General features: G+C 51.8%; 1 protein-coding gene across 4 annotated transcripts; it reads right to left on the bottom strand.

Moving 5' to 3' along the window:
- Nucleotides 1–3,042: 3,042 nt before the first annotated feature.
- HES7 (hes family bHLH transcription factor 7) lies at nt 3,043–6,868 on the bottom strand (the record flags this gene model as incomplete). 4 transcript variants are annotated; one of them, XM_080923476.1, is made up of 5 exons in its annotated part: nt 3,043–3,491; nt 3,809–3,896; nt 4,449–4,544; nt 6,392–6,458; nt 6,807–6,868. In XM_080923476.1, 5 exons carry the CDS (start codon nt 6,866–6,868, stop codon nt 3,043–3,045), a joined length of 762 nt encoding a protein of 253 aa, XP_080779602.1. The 4 variants fall into 4 exon arrangements, with proteins under 4 accessions (XP_080779602.1, XP_080779603.1, XP_080779604.1 ...); XM_080923477.1 differs by lacking the exon at nt 6,392–6,458; XM_080923478.1 differs by lacking the exons at nt 6,392–6,458; nt 6,807–6,868 and adding an exon at nt 5,473–5,514 and having other exon boundaries at nt 3,043–3,506.
- Between the last annotated feature and the right edge of the window lie 7,228 nt (nt 6,869–14,096).

The raw sequence follows: 14,096 nt of genomic DNA, 5'->3' as shown, positions 1-14,096 counted from the left end.
CTGAGGAAGAATCCAGCTCTAGGATGTTCCTGGGCGCGCGCGCTCTCTCTGTCACCGCAGCTCCGCTGGTAGCTCGGCACTACTGTCCCCGCCCACAGACTTGCACCCTAATACTTGTTTGCCCGCCTCTGACACAGCCTGTCCCTCTAGCTGGCTCACCCAGATGGATATCAGAAGCCCGGGTCCATTGGCGAGGGAGGGAATTAGGGAGGAGGGACCAAATGTCAAGAGGAAGGTGACAGCTGTGTGGTTGAAACACTACCCTTGTGCCTGGTCAGAGGCTTGACTAATGTCCTGAACCCCATGTTCCCACCCAGACCCTTTTCCTCCTATTTCCAAACCAGAAACGGGCATCAGAACACAAGAATTCCTGCATGTGTGTCATCCAGGTGAATCACACGGTACGTCGGAAAGCTGCACCAGTTGGTAAACGACAGGTGAATAACACACATCTTAGCACGTGACAGGGTCATCTTTTCTCCATCCTGCCTCCGAGCGAGGCTCCCATCTCCTCCTCAAGTCTAGTTCTCTCTGTGTGTTTCTAGTTTTTGGTATTCCTGACCTCAATCACTCCTTTGGGATAGGACCTGCCTGCCAAGTGAATGGAAGCCTGCCCGACAGCATCTGGAGGCCCTCATGAGACATTCTTCACGCTCCAGTCTGCCTGCTGAACCATGGGAGGCAACCTGTGAGCCCTAGGTGTCCAAGATCTAGGTCACAAGGGCCAGGGAAGAAAAAAGGCTCTAGCTGGAAAACCTGTGGCTCGCAGCGGCCTCGCGTGGCTGGTCTCAGGCGCCTCTCGGTTCCAGCTTGAGTGGCGCTCCGGCCCTGCAAGCACCTTAACTTCTAATGAAGACAAAGGCGTTAGCAGCTAGGTTTCAATAAGTCACTAAATAAAACCAAACCTCATCCTTTGACTATAGACTGCTGTTCGTAAGTATTGAAAGATATTCTTATAGGTAAAAGCGGAAACATTCTTTAAGAGCCCGGATAGCTCAGTCGGTAGAGCATCAGACTTTTAATCTGAGGGTCCAGGGTTCAAGTCCCTGTTCGGGCGCTCGACTTTTGAGGACCTCTGCTTCCTGACAAGCGCTGGTTACTTTGTTATGTTCGACAACAGCAACGTAATAGCAAAATCATGTTTCTATTTTTTAAAAAAATGTAAAATGAACATAAGTAACGAACAACGATAATAAAAGGGAACAGCAGTATGTTAAAGGAGTGGCTGTATAAACCAGAATACACCAAGAAGAGTAAAAATAAGATGGAGAAGTTAGTATCAATTATTTACTTCATTTAATACAGCATTTGAAAATCTTATTTTAAATCTAAACTGATGTTTAAGTATCAGCATTTTAACAAATTAAAAAATTTTTTTCATAATCTTCAGGTTTAGAAGAAAGCATTTGTATTTCAGGTAGTCAATAATCACATTTAGTAGTTGGATTTATGTGTTTCTTTTGGATACTTTTGATGACTGGTAAAGTTGGGGTGATATGCAAAATGGGCGCAGAATAATGTATATAATTTCCGAAAAGGTTAAGGGAGAGGGGGTTCCATGGTGTAATGGTTAGCACTCTGGACTCTGAATCCAGCGATCCGAGTTCAAATCTCGGTGGAACCTTAACTTTTGATATTTAGTACATCAGCATCATAATAATAAAGTTTTTGGTTTTTTGCTATTTTTTATGTAGAATAGTATACCTCTACAGACCTACTGGTAGAACTTAAAATCACTTAAATACACCAAGTTCTGCGCTGAAATTAGTATATAAGAATATAGATTTCAGCAGTGTTTGTCAAGTCCTATCTATAAATAACGACAGCAACCTAGGGTTCTGTTGGGAAGACAAATGATGGTGGAACTCTAGGTAAGCAGTTGTTCGTTTTCATAAAAAAATGGAGAAAAACTCTGGTCTGGCAGCGGTGGGATTCGAACCCACGCCTCCGAAGAGACTGGAGCCTAAATCCAGCGCCTTAGACCGCTCGGCCACGCTACCCACATGGAGTCCCCGGCTTCCTGTTGTCTTCCTAAGAGAACAGAAGGAGGTCTGTTCGGACCCGAGTCTCTTCCGTTGTGGCGAATTTCAAACCCGAAATGAGGACTCGCCGAGACTCCGTACGACACAGTGAGGCGGCGAAACGAACGGACCAAAAGACACGGAGATTTTAAAACGAAACAAGTTTATTTAGTGGGAAACCGAGAGCAAGGCCGAGCCTTTGCCGTGCTGGGGAGCTCGGATTTCGGTAGTCTCCCTCTCCGCCCGCTCGCACTGCATCCGCCCTTGCTGCCCCTTGCTCGCGCGCTTTCCGTGTGCCACCTCTCGCCCTGAGGCCCTGAGATCCACACCCCTCGCTCCTAGGGCGCTCACCCGAGTCCCTGCGCGCACACTCCGCGCTACCCTTTTTTTTTTTTCTATGCTGCTGTCCGTAAGCCGAAAGGAGGCGCCGCCCGCCAGGTGGCTCTGTGGCGCAATGGATAGCGCATTGGACTTCTAGTGACGAGAAAGCGATTCAAAGGTTGTGGGTTCGAATCCCACCAGAGTCGATTTTATTTCCTTTTTTTTTTCTTTCTTTCTTTGGCTTTTAGTTAAAAACCCACAAATAAAGTTCGGTTCCAACCTCAGTTTGTCTCTCCGCTCTTTACTTACCTGACTCCCCCCACCCCAGGGCTTGGGCCGTGGAGAGCAGGCCTAAAGGTGGGAGAAGGGTATGGGCAAGTAGGCGTGGCGCCAATATAAAGGCAGGCCCCTGGCTAGGGGACACACCGGGATTTAATAACGATTTTATTCCATGCACTAGGGACTCGGGAAGGGACTGGGACTGGACTAGGATAGAGAGGGTACATTGCTACACGCAGGGTAGTGGGACAGGGGAAGGGAAAGGGAAATATATATTTATATAGATACTCTAATATAGACCACATCTCACCCGCGCGCTGAGCCCGCGCGCCCCGCTGCCCTCCTCGCCCGGATGCCTCTCCTGCCCTCCGGCTGGAGTCTCTATACCACCCCCGATCCCTGCCCCAGGCTCCCCCAGAGCTCAGGGCCAAGGTCTCCAAAACGCGGGCGGTGGGGGTGGCGGGGCCTTGGGCGCCCCGTCTTGTCTGTAAGGCGGCGGCGGCGGCAGCAGTCCGGTGAGAGGCGCCGGCGCGCCCGAATCCCCGGCGCGAGGGGAGCCGTGGGTTGGGGACCAGGCGAGGCGGGGACTTGGGGGGCCCTGGTGCGCTGGGGGGCGCTGGTGCAGCGCGGGGCCGAGGATTGGCGAGGCGGGGTCCAGCGGTGGGCGCGGCGCTGGGAGCCCGGGGTCTGCGGCCTCGGGCCGGGCTGGCTTGGGGCGCCGGCAGCCGTGCAGCGCGGAGAACAGCTGGGAGCGGGCGGCCGGGCTGGCGTCGTGCGCAAAGGCCGCCAAGCGAAGCAGGCACTCGCGGAAGCCGGACAAGTAGCAGCTGGCGAGCGCCTCGGCGTCCTGGCCCGGGCACCGGGGAAGCCCTGGTGCGGCCGGCGGGAGGACAGGCGGGCAGGGCGGGGGTGGGGGGGGAGCGGGGTGGAGGGAGGGGGAGGGGCGCAGAGACACCGAGGTCAGACGGGCGCACGGACAGAGACAGGAGGCCGGATGGACGTGCAGAGGAGCGCAGCGAGGGAGACACAGAGACAGACACGCGCGGGTGTCATTAACCTCGCCTAGCAGAACCCCCCCTTTCCCCCCCAGCCACCGCAGAACCCGCCCCTTCCCCGGCCCGAGCCTTCGGGGCTCTCCCCCGCCCGCCCTCCCGCCCTCCCTCCGCTGCCCCACCCCCGCGCTGTACCCGGGGGCTCCACCCGGCTTCGCTCCCTCAAGTAGCCCACGGCGAACTCCAGTATCTCTGCTTTCTCCAGCTTCGGGTTCCGGAGGTTCTACAGGCGGGGGGAGGGGCGCAGAGACAGAAAGGGGTAGGGAGAGAGGGGGAAAGTGGCTAGGGGAAGAAGGGAGGGGCGGATACGGGAGCTGCGGGTGCCCCCATGACTCGCGACCGAATGTGGAGAGGACCAAGGGGAAAAAAAAAAAAAAGTCCCTGTCCCGCCCTGAGACGAGACTGTCCAAACCGAGGGAGTGGAAACCAGTCCCCAACGTGTGAGGTGTGGGAAAACAGCAACCCGGAGGGTGAAAACCACCCCAGAACTGAAGCTCACTGGCCAGGGGTGGGGAGGTGGATGAGGACATTTAGGAACCCCACGTGGGAAGCTGACGCGCGCTGGATGCTCGGTTTACGGAGCCAGACAGGAAACTTACAGACCAGCAAGGTGGAGAAGATCAAATTCTGAGAGCGAGGGGAAGGGAGGGTCTGGGATGGGGATTCAAGGAGCAGGCTTGGGGTCCAGGATGCCTTGGGGCCAGATTCGCCACTCCAGCCTGTCTATGTCCCCCCACCCCGGTGGAAAAACTCTGGGGCCAGCGGTGGGACTGACCTGGTCCCTGGTCCTCTCCAGCAGCAGCAGCCTCAGCTCTTCCAGGCTGCGGTTGATGCGGTCCCGGCGCCGTTTCTCTACCAACGGCTTCAGCATCTGTGACCGGCGGGAAGGGAAAGCGGGCCGACGGGACCGAGACTCAGCGCCGCCAGGCGAGCGTCCCATCCTGCCTCCGGGAACACCCCCGTGCTCCCCTTCCCCCAAACCCCAGGTTGCTTGGGGACCGGTCCCTTCGTTCACTCTCACCCCCTCCTACTTCCCAGTGCCCCTGGGTCGGTTTCAGTGGCTCGCCCGCTGCTCCCTGCCCCCTTGCCCATGTTGGTTCAGCTTTCTCCCCTCTCCTCTATGACACTCCTCCTTTCTCTGTGTGTCTCTGTCTTGTGTGGTCTCCCTCTCTGTGCATCAGTGAAGAACTTTACACTCTCCCCCCCCCACACACACACACACCCAAGCTAGTGAGCCGCGCGATACAGACCTAAGGAGAAAGGCAGACACATAGCGCGACCACACCTCCTCTTCTCTCCCAAACCCTCCTAGACAGTCGCCTAGAAGCCGTCACTCGTACCCCTCTCACCCGGCCTCGCACCTCTGGAACCAGTGACTCAAAGGTCCTCCCAGGCGCTCACACACAGTGCCCGTAGCCTTTCCCCCTTTTAGTTCCCGCCTCCCTCCACCAGCGCTGCCCTCTAAGCTTATCTTACGTTGTTATAGTATAGCTCCGACCTGCCTCCAGCTTCCCGAGCCCTAGAATAGCCCACGATGCCCAAATTCTGGCACTTCCTAAGCCACAAGCCACAGCCCGCAGTAGTGCAGGCCCCAAGACCTCGGCTTCCACCCGAGCAAGCTCGGCTCTGGTGACCCTGTCCTCTATACTTTACAGGTTCTTGGGGTCGCACGAGCGCTTTGGTCCTTTCACTCCTGTGTCTCCATCCTCACCCTAGCCTCATCCTAACCCACAGAGTTAGAACCTGTAAGTCCTCTGGCCGGAGCAGGGACCCTATCTCCCTCCCTTCCCGCCTCTCACCTTGGGGCCGTCCCTATTCTCAGCTCGCTCCCGGGTGACCATTGCTCCTCCGGACCCTTTAGTGGACCCAGCGCGTGCAGCCTAGACCCTTATATCCCACCGCTGTGGGGTAGGAGGGCTAGGGCCCGGCCCCGCCCCCTTCAGCTCCTGGATGCCCAGGACAAGGACCCCCGGCACGAGGCTCCCGGAAAGGCAGGGAGTGAAGGGGGAGGGGAGGAACTAGCCCCAAGTGTGGGAAGTGAGGGGAGGAAGGGACCACAGGCTGCTTTAAGGACCATAAAGCTGTATAATAAGGCGGGGACCCAACTGGAGGGAGGAGAATTATCGGGGGAAGGGAGTCTAAGCGAGCTGGGCAGAACTCACTTAGGCATGAAATTTGGGGGTCTCCTAGACTAGTAGGTTTCTTGGAGGTTCACTATAACCTCACCAACACTGAAATAAGTGTTAGCACGCTTCAGCCTCCAGGCTAAATATTATAATCTTCTCCCAAGCACCAAAAGTGCAGAGCAGATAGATCTGCGGGATTCTACTGGCTAGCTGTGGGAAAAGACACCGTTGTACCTGTTCCATCCTCTCAATTCCCACGATAACTCCGGTACACATCCCTGCAGACCTGGCAATAAGAATCTGCCGCCAAATGATCCTATAGATGCTATAGAAGAGAAGAAAGTGGTTCCCCGGGAACAGATTTTTCTTTAGGATGGCTGGACCAAAGGAAACTTCTGGGGCAAAATCCTTAAGGTATACATAAGAGTGAAGAAATCTTTACCTTTACAAGAATTTGGTTTAAAACTAAATTCAGGAGTATAGCTGGCTGGGAAACCTACGAGTGCACAAGGGTTACTTGCCTCTGGAAGCCTCTAGTGTAGGGGAGCAGGGACAAGAAAGGATTGGCTGCAAAAAAGAGATCCGCACCCACCTCCAACCAAGAGCATGACCCTCTGCAGAAGGATATGTCAACACCTGGAGACGTCAGGACGAAGTGCCTGAGAAGGTAAAACCGAAATTGAAGATGACAGGAAGACATGGAGAAAGGACTTAATAAAGACGGGGCTACAAACCAAGCCAGAAGGTAGCTGTGGCGTCAGAGACAAGCCTCCTCCCAGAGGAGGAAAAAACCCACATCCTGAGAGGTTTTTCTGGCAGAGGCTGCCTTGCCAAAGGCAGAGCAGGAGGGGCCCGGTACTTGAGAAAGGGTCTCCCATTTGGGATTAGGGTCCTCAGTACATCCCACCTTCCCCTACTTCAGCCAAATGGGAGCACAGATGTGTGGCCCCAGCAGGCCCCACCGCCCCCCTCCTTGGGAACCAGGATTGGGGTTGAGTTTTTCTCACCTGCACGTGAGGCTCGGGGCCTGAGGCAGTTTGCACCCGGGTGTGGGGCCGCCCCTGGCCATATGGAATGACTTTATGGCCCGGTGGCCGGATCCGACCGAGAGAAAGAATGGCCTGGCGCTCCACCCACTTCAATCATTCGCTACAACCTTTTCCCACACCCAAAAGGATGAGCAGGATTGGCTCTGTCTTTGACAGTTCACATAGGCTAATAATGACAGCTTCTTCTGCCTGCATTGGTGGTTCAGTGGTAGAATTCTCGCCTGCCACGCGGGAGGCCCGGGTTCGATTCCCGGCCAATGCACACAACATCTTTTCTTCCTACTCCAACTAGTTCTGAAAGTAAAATTGACCACACAACAAGCAAGCGTTCTTTTTGTCCTAAAACGTTTCAACCAAAACTGAAATGTAGTGTTTTGATTTGATTCTGTGACTGGCTTGGACGTCCCAGAATTAAGTCACTGATTCCGTAGGTCTTCACCACCTATCCCTAACCCTGGGGGGGTTCTGGCTGGCTTGTCACAACACACATCCTTGTCCGCACCTCCAGAGGGGCAACCCTGAGAAAGGATCGGAGCTGGGATCGCTGCCCAGGGGTCCTCTCTTTCCTCGGCAGGGGAAGGCAAGGTCTTCCTGGTCTATTTCCCTCTTCCTCCCTCTCTGTTCTCTGGAGCACCTTTTCCCCAGGTCCAGTCTTGGCCATTTCAGTTTTCCGGCTTTTCTGGTCCCTGGGCACTTCTCAGCGACTCCATCTCTCTGATAGTTTTTTTCAGGTCTCTCGGCGACTTCTGCTGGGGTCTGTCCGGGTCTAGGGTGTTCTTTTCGGCTTCTGAGTCTCGCGTCCCTCTGTTGCTCCCTCTCTGGTCTCTCCCGGCTATCTCCTTGTCTTTCCCAGTCCCTGTCGCCTCCGGCGACCCTGCGCTCCCACGCTCGCACCCCCAGTTCCCTGCAGCTCCCTGGCCCGCCCCTTGTCGGCAGCTTTGATCCCGCACGCGCCGCGCCCGGGAAGGGCGGGACCCGGCACGGCCACCTGCCGGGGCCACTTGTGAGCGACCCGGGGGCCCTGACGCCCTGCGCCGGCTTTCCGCTCCCCTCCGGAGCGCTCCGCCACCCTCTGCGCCCCTCCTCCCGGCCTTCTCATGCTCGCACAGTCTGAATTCCGGTTTAAGCCTTCCTCTCCTCTCTGGGCTGTCAGCCTGGTCTCAGAATGTGTCAATGACAACTCTTTACTCGGTTCCAAGAAGAGGCCGTGGCCCTAGGAGAAGAGTAAATAGTTTTGGCATCTCTGTGAACCCAACTGGCACATTGGCCCACTCAGTCTCAATCTGTGTGTGCCCACTCCTGTTAGGCTTTCGGGTTACACTGGCTCCGAGCTCTCCTGAAACGTACATTGTTGGCGGGGATGGTGGTTGTGGGGACAGGAAACATCCCAAGAAGGCAGAAAATGGAGTAGGATAATTTCACGTGGTTGTAAGGGTAATTGCAAAGATGTGACAGTGAAGTGCTAGTTCGGTCCAAGTGGTCAGAGGCAACCTCACGGTCGTGATAATATCTCAGCATGGTTCAGCCATGAGTCCAAGCAAAACGGACAAATCCTGTAGAAAAAGAGATTTGCTGGTGGCAGCTAGAGAAAGAGAACCTGGAACGGAGAGTTTGGGGATGGCAGCTATGAGAAAGAATGTAAGACAGGATTTTGGAAGCTTGGGGATTAGTCTAAGTGCAGTGACGAGTTCAAGGCCAGCCTTGGCAACAAAGTCTACTTTCCAGTTGGCATCCTAGTTTGAACCATTTGCTCTCTAAGAAAGAGCAGCAATTAAAAGAGCCCCACTTTCCCATGTCATGCCCTCCACCTCCGACGGGAAAGGGGTCTTCCCTGCTACTGAAGCTGATTCCTCACCGCCATCTGACGTCAACTCACTCATCTCCAGCCCCACCTCAGATCCTGGTTATTCCCACGGGCATCAGAAGTGCCATAGGCCATTTGATGAGAAACAGGTGAAACGCTCGTTTTGAGAACTAGACAAAGAAATCTACAGGTTTAAGAAAATAGGCTTTCCCAGCAGGCTGAAAGTCTTTGGTGGGTGGAGGGAACAACAGAAGAACTTCTAGGGCAAGGCCGATTCACCTTGTTGCTAATGCAGCTGAGGGACCCCCGAAAGCAGGCTGGGGCAAGTTCCTACAAGGTGCTCACAGGACCTATAGAATTCTGAAAAACCACACATACACACCAAGAAAAAGAAATGTATAAAGTAGGTAGGCAGTCTGCAGAAAACATTGTAGAGGTTTGCCAGGAGTTAGGCTGCTTTTCTGGCATGTGCCAGTGTTAGACTTATGGGATATTAATTATCATTACAACCCTCATTGTACCTATTTCTGAGACAGGGTCTTGCTTTTCTTGTTGTTTTACTTCACTGACAGTTTGTCAGATTTTTTTTTTTTCCCATCAGTATTGAGGATTGAACCCAGAGTTTCCCCCTCTATTCGTCAGCTTCTGTTTTTATTTTTGGTTTTTCGAGGCAGTGTTTCTCTGTATAGTCCTGGCTGTCCTGGAACTTTCTATATAGACCAGGCTGGCCTTGAACTCACTCACAGTCAGCCTGCCTGTACCTCCTGAGTGCTGGGACTAAAAGTGTGCACCACCACTGCCTAATGTTAATTTTTTAAAGATGTAAACCATTCCATCCTTTGCTTTGTTCTAAATATGACTTATTATGCCTAGTTTTGTATTTTCCATTTGTTCTAAATATTTCCTTGTTCCAAAGATGACTTATTCCTAGTTTTGTATTTCTACACACTGGGTAGTGGCACTGCATACCTTTAATCCCAGTACTTGAGAGGCAGAAGCAGGAGCACCTGTGTGGGTGAGTGCCAGGACAGTCGGGGTTACAAAAAGAAACCCTGCCTTGAGAAACCAAAACTAAAAATTTAAAGCTATGTGCTCTTCGGACCCTCAAAGCCTAAGGTTACCCTCCAGAGAATGAGCTGGATAATCTGACCTCCAGCTTTCTGCTCTGTGAAGATGTCACCTTTGTTGGAGGGAGGGACTAGGGTCTCGATGAAGCTCACAAGTCTCTGCCAGAGAGGACATGCTTTGGTTGTGCTGACAGTACAGTGTCTCCATAGAGTGTAGTGTGAACTACACTATAGTTCAGAGAGGGCAGAGTATGGTCATGTGTAGGCCTCTAGGGATTCAGGCTGGAAAGAAAGACTGGGAACAGCTGGCAGCCGCTTAACTTCCGCTCTCCCACTGGGGCAGCTGCCCAGGCCTGCCTTTCAAGCTGCTTGTTCTTGCCCTTTAGTTCATCAAAGGGAAAGTGGTCTCCTTAGGATCCCTAGGTCCTGAGTTGGGGATGTTCCTAGAAGGCTGTTTCCATAGCCTTAGAAAGTAAGAAAACTCACTCAGCCAAAGCAGCAAAACAGAGGAGAGTTGTGGGCTCCTAAAGCAACCGTGGCCTGGCTTCCTGGTCTTTTGTTTATGGTTCAAAACTAAACCGGGGGATGGATCTCAGGCTCTGATAAAATAGAAAAGAGCACTTGTTTCTTTTCTTTTTTTACTCCATCCTTTTCCCCCTCCTTTCTTTCTTCTTCCTTTTGTTGTTGTTTGTTTGTTTGTTTTGAAAAGGGTCTCAACAGGAAAACACTTACAAACTTTAAAGACCACAGCTACAAAAGACAAAAGTTGAAACCTGCCTGCCATTTCTCTAATCCTCGGTATATATTTATCCTACCTGCTCTGTTCTAGGCCCCAGCTCTGAACAAAACAGGCAACCGGCTCTGCCTTTACCGGCTTCTGCTTTTGTGGGGAATCAGTCTGTGTGCATTGCTGGGCAGTCAGTAGGTATGATGGAGAAAAGGCAGAGAAAGGGAGAAGAAGGTAAAAACTGTAATTCTGCAAAGCCTCATCCTAGAAGAATAGGGAGCCAGGACATGGCCTTGTAGTTCTAGCACTTGAGAGGCAGAGGTGTGAAAATCAGGGACCCACAAACTTCCCCAACTATATAAGGAGTTTGAGGCTAGCCTGGGCTACATGAGACCATGCCTCCCCCCCCCCCCAAAAAAAAAAAAGAAAAGAAAAGAGGAAGTAAATGTTTTTTGTTCTGAGTCTCCTCTATTTAAGTTGGCTAGAAATATTCAACTTGTATTTTATCCAATGAACTATACACTCTGTTACACTTATTTATTAGAGTTAGTTGTGATGGCATACACCTTAATCCCAGCACTCAGGAGGAAAAGGCAGACAGAGCTCTATGATCTGGGGCCCAGCCTAGTTTCTTTTTTTTTTTTTTTTAAAGATTTGTTTATTTTATGTATATGAGTACACTGTATAGCTGTCAGACACACCAGAACATCAGATCCCATTACAGATGGTTGTGAGCCACCATGTGGTTGCTGGGATTTGAACTCAGGTCCTCTGGAAGAGCAGCCAGTGCTCTTACTGCTGACTCCTTTCTCCAGTCCTGAGGCTCATGGTTTTGACACATACACCTTTTTGTGAGGCTCATGGAAGAACTGGTTCATTATTATTTGAGAGGGGAGAAAAGGGGTCACTTTCCTCTATGAATATACCACCTGCCTCATGAGTATGTATACAACATGCTACCCACCTCTTGAATATTCATAGTTTTCTTTAAAATCCACCACGCAGAACCATGGGGCTGCCCCATACCACCTCTCTCTCTCTCTTCCTTACCTCCCTCCCTCCTTCCTTCTCTCTCCTCCCTCTTCCCTCTCTCTCTCCCTCCCTTCTTCTTCTTTTCTCTTTCTCTCTCTCTCTGTAGTATTACTTTGCTTTGTTAAATAAACTCTGCTTAAGAGGGTTATATCCATTGACCATTTCTTCCCTTCAAGAACAGAGTTGAGAGTCCCCATGACCAAAAGCGCCAGAGAAAATTGTGTATGTGAGAACTCAATTCTATTTGTGCATACAGTACCAAAAAAAAAAAAAAAAAGAGTTTCTATTGACACTGCCCACTGGTCTCTGAAGGGAAGGAATCAGATTCATGCTCCCCCCCCCCATCTGGGGATTAGACCCCAGGGCTTTTTCACAGGAGGCAAGTGCTTCTCTACTGGCTGTAGTCTGGGCCCTTGGTGCTGTGTTTGAAACCAACTCTCACTACGGAGCCCAAGCTGGTCTCTAACTGGAGAGCCTCTTGCCTCCACCTCCTCAGAGTGAAAGAGTAGGAATGTGTGTCAGCTTCCGCTCCTTCCTCCTTGGCTTATGTATTAGAAGTTCCACTCTCTGCTAGTGAGGGAAGGGAGGGGTAAGGGGAGGGGAGGGGAGGGGAGGGGAAGGCCCAAAACACCAGGAGGTAATTTTGGAAACCCTGCAATGATCCAGGTGACAGATGAGACAAGCCTGGATTAGAATGTAATAGCAAAGCCAGTGTCATTGTCACGTTTCTAAAATGCTAAGCCTTGCTTATTGGAAGACGAAACTCCTGACTGGTCAATATGGAATGTTAGGAAAAGCTTGCAATCCCTAGCACACAGCCCAGCGGAGACAGAAAGTGGCCAGTTATAGTATATAAGCATCCAGGGACACTTCCAGAGCCAGGGAAGAGAACATGAAGCAATGTGAGGGACCATCTGGCTTTTTAAAGGCACTGGACTAGCAATGTCTCAGCAGAAACCGCAGGTAAAGAAGAATGACCCTGAAGAGTGAGCTTTGTGACTCTTCTAACATTGAAGATCCAGGTGAACCTGTGAATGAGCTGCTAACAAGGCAGAAGGACTATCCGAAGGGTGCTGTAGGCTGGAAGGCAGGGGAAGACGCAGTTTCTAAGGGCGAGCATCGGACTACTGCTCATTTAGCAACGTGCTGGTTATTTGCTAGCCGAACTGCGATGGCAAAAAGGTATGTCCGCGGCTGGAGGAGATTCAAAGGGGTAGAGGAAGGCAGGGGCAGTGACGTCTTCTTGCTGTATCGAAGAACAAGAAACAATGTTGGCTGAAGATGAACACAGGGTCCAGGCAGCATTCCTCTGTTTGCTGGCCGTTTCTCCAGCTGACTTACAACAACAACACTATATTCCGAGTCATCGGGAAAGAATAGAGGCCTATTTAGCTCACCGCTCTAGAAGCCGGGAAGCCGGAGATCATGGTGCCAGCATATCTGGTGATAGCTTGTTACATCAGAATGTTGTAGAGGGAAGCGTGGTGCGACAGAATAAGCTCACTGGAGTTGCTTCTCAGAGAGATGTCGATGTGGGCGTCATGAGGGATCTACTCATGTGACATCCTCTAGTTCAAATAATGTCCCAAAGGCCCTACCTCCCTCCAAATTCCACATCTGAGGATTAAGTTGCCTACCCATGAGAGTTCCAAGGACACACGACAGATATTTTTTGTTGTTCTGAATGAAATCACCACTTCCGGAAGCCGATGAGTGCAATACAGTAGAAAGAAAAACTTGGATGATATGGGAACCAGAGCACTGTGGGTCAGAGAGGTGGAAAGTCTATGGGGTGGGGGTGGCCACAGTTCCCTGTAAGTGCTCTCTCTTCTGCAGCAATCAAAGAGTGGTGTGGGTAAGCTACGTGAGTTGTGGAGTCTGTGGGAAACCATTTTCCCAGTGAAGCCAAAAGTAGAGCCAAACGCCCACAGAAAGAGCTGCAGGCAACTGAAGAAAGCTGGGAGAGGTGGCCCACCCGCACCAGGAAAGACTAGACATACATACAGGTAACATTATACAGACTGAACAGATTATATTTGGTAATATATGTACATAGACACCTACTTATATGCATGCAATAACAGATAAATAAGGCCGTGAATTTGAAGGAGAGCTGGGCGGAGTGTATGGGACGTTTTGAAGGGAGGAAGTGGGAGTGAGGATGTGATCAAATCACAATCTCAAAAATAAAAAATAGTAGAAGGTAAAGTAAATGGGTGATTCGTGGTTTCAGGTGATAAGAGTCGGAAAGTGGCGAAAGGGATGAGCAGATTCCGGTCGGCGCCGCTAATCTTCGCGCACCGACGGCGGTAGGAGTTGAAATAGAAGCGTCTTTTACATGTCCACAGTCGTCGTACCGAGGCGCTACCGAGACGGTCCCGGGTGACTGAATCCTAGTGGGAGCTTCTCCAAGGAAAGAACACGGAAAACGAAATGAACTACTTTTAGCTAAACGGGACAGCAGTGCCAAAACTACTAACGCTGTGAGCAGGATTCGAACCTGCGCGGGGAGACCCCATTGGATTTCGAGTCCAACGCCTTAACCACTCGGCCATCACAGCCGCGTGCGGCCCTTGGCCTGTGGAGCTATAGCTGGCTATCAAGGCTCTTGACCCCTG

The sequence above is a fragment of the Micromys minutus genome, assembly GCF_963924665.1.
Source record: "Micromys minutus genome assembly, chromosome: 10".
Classification (NCBI taxonomy): Eukaryota; Metazoa; Chordata; class Mammalia; order Rodentia; family Muridae; genus Micromys; species Micromys minutus.
This window is presented reverse-complemented; position numbering and strand designations above follow the sequence as displayed.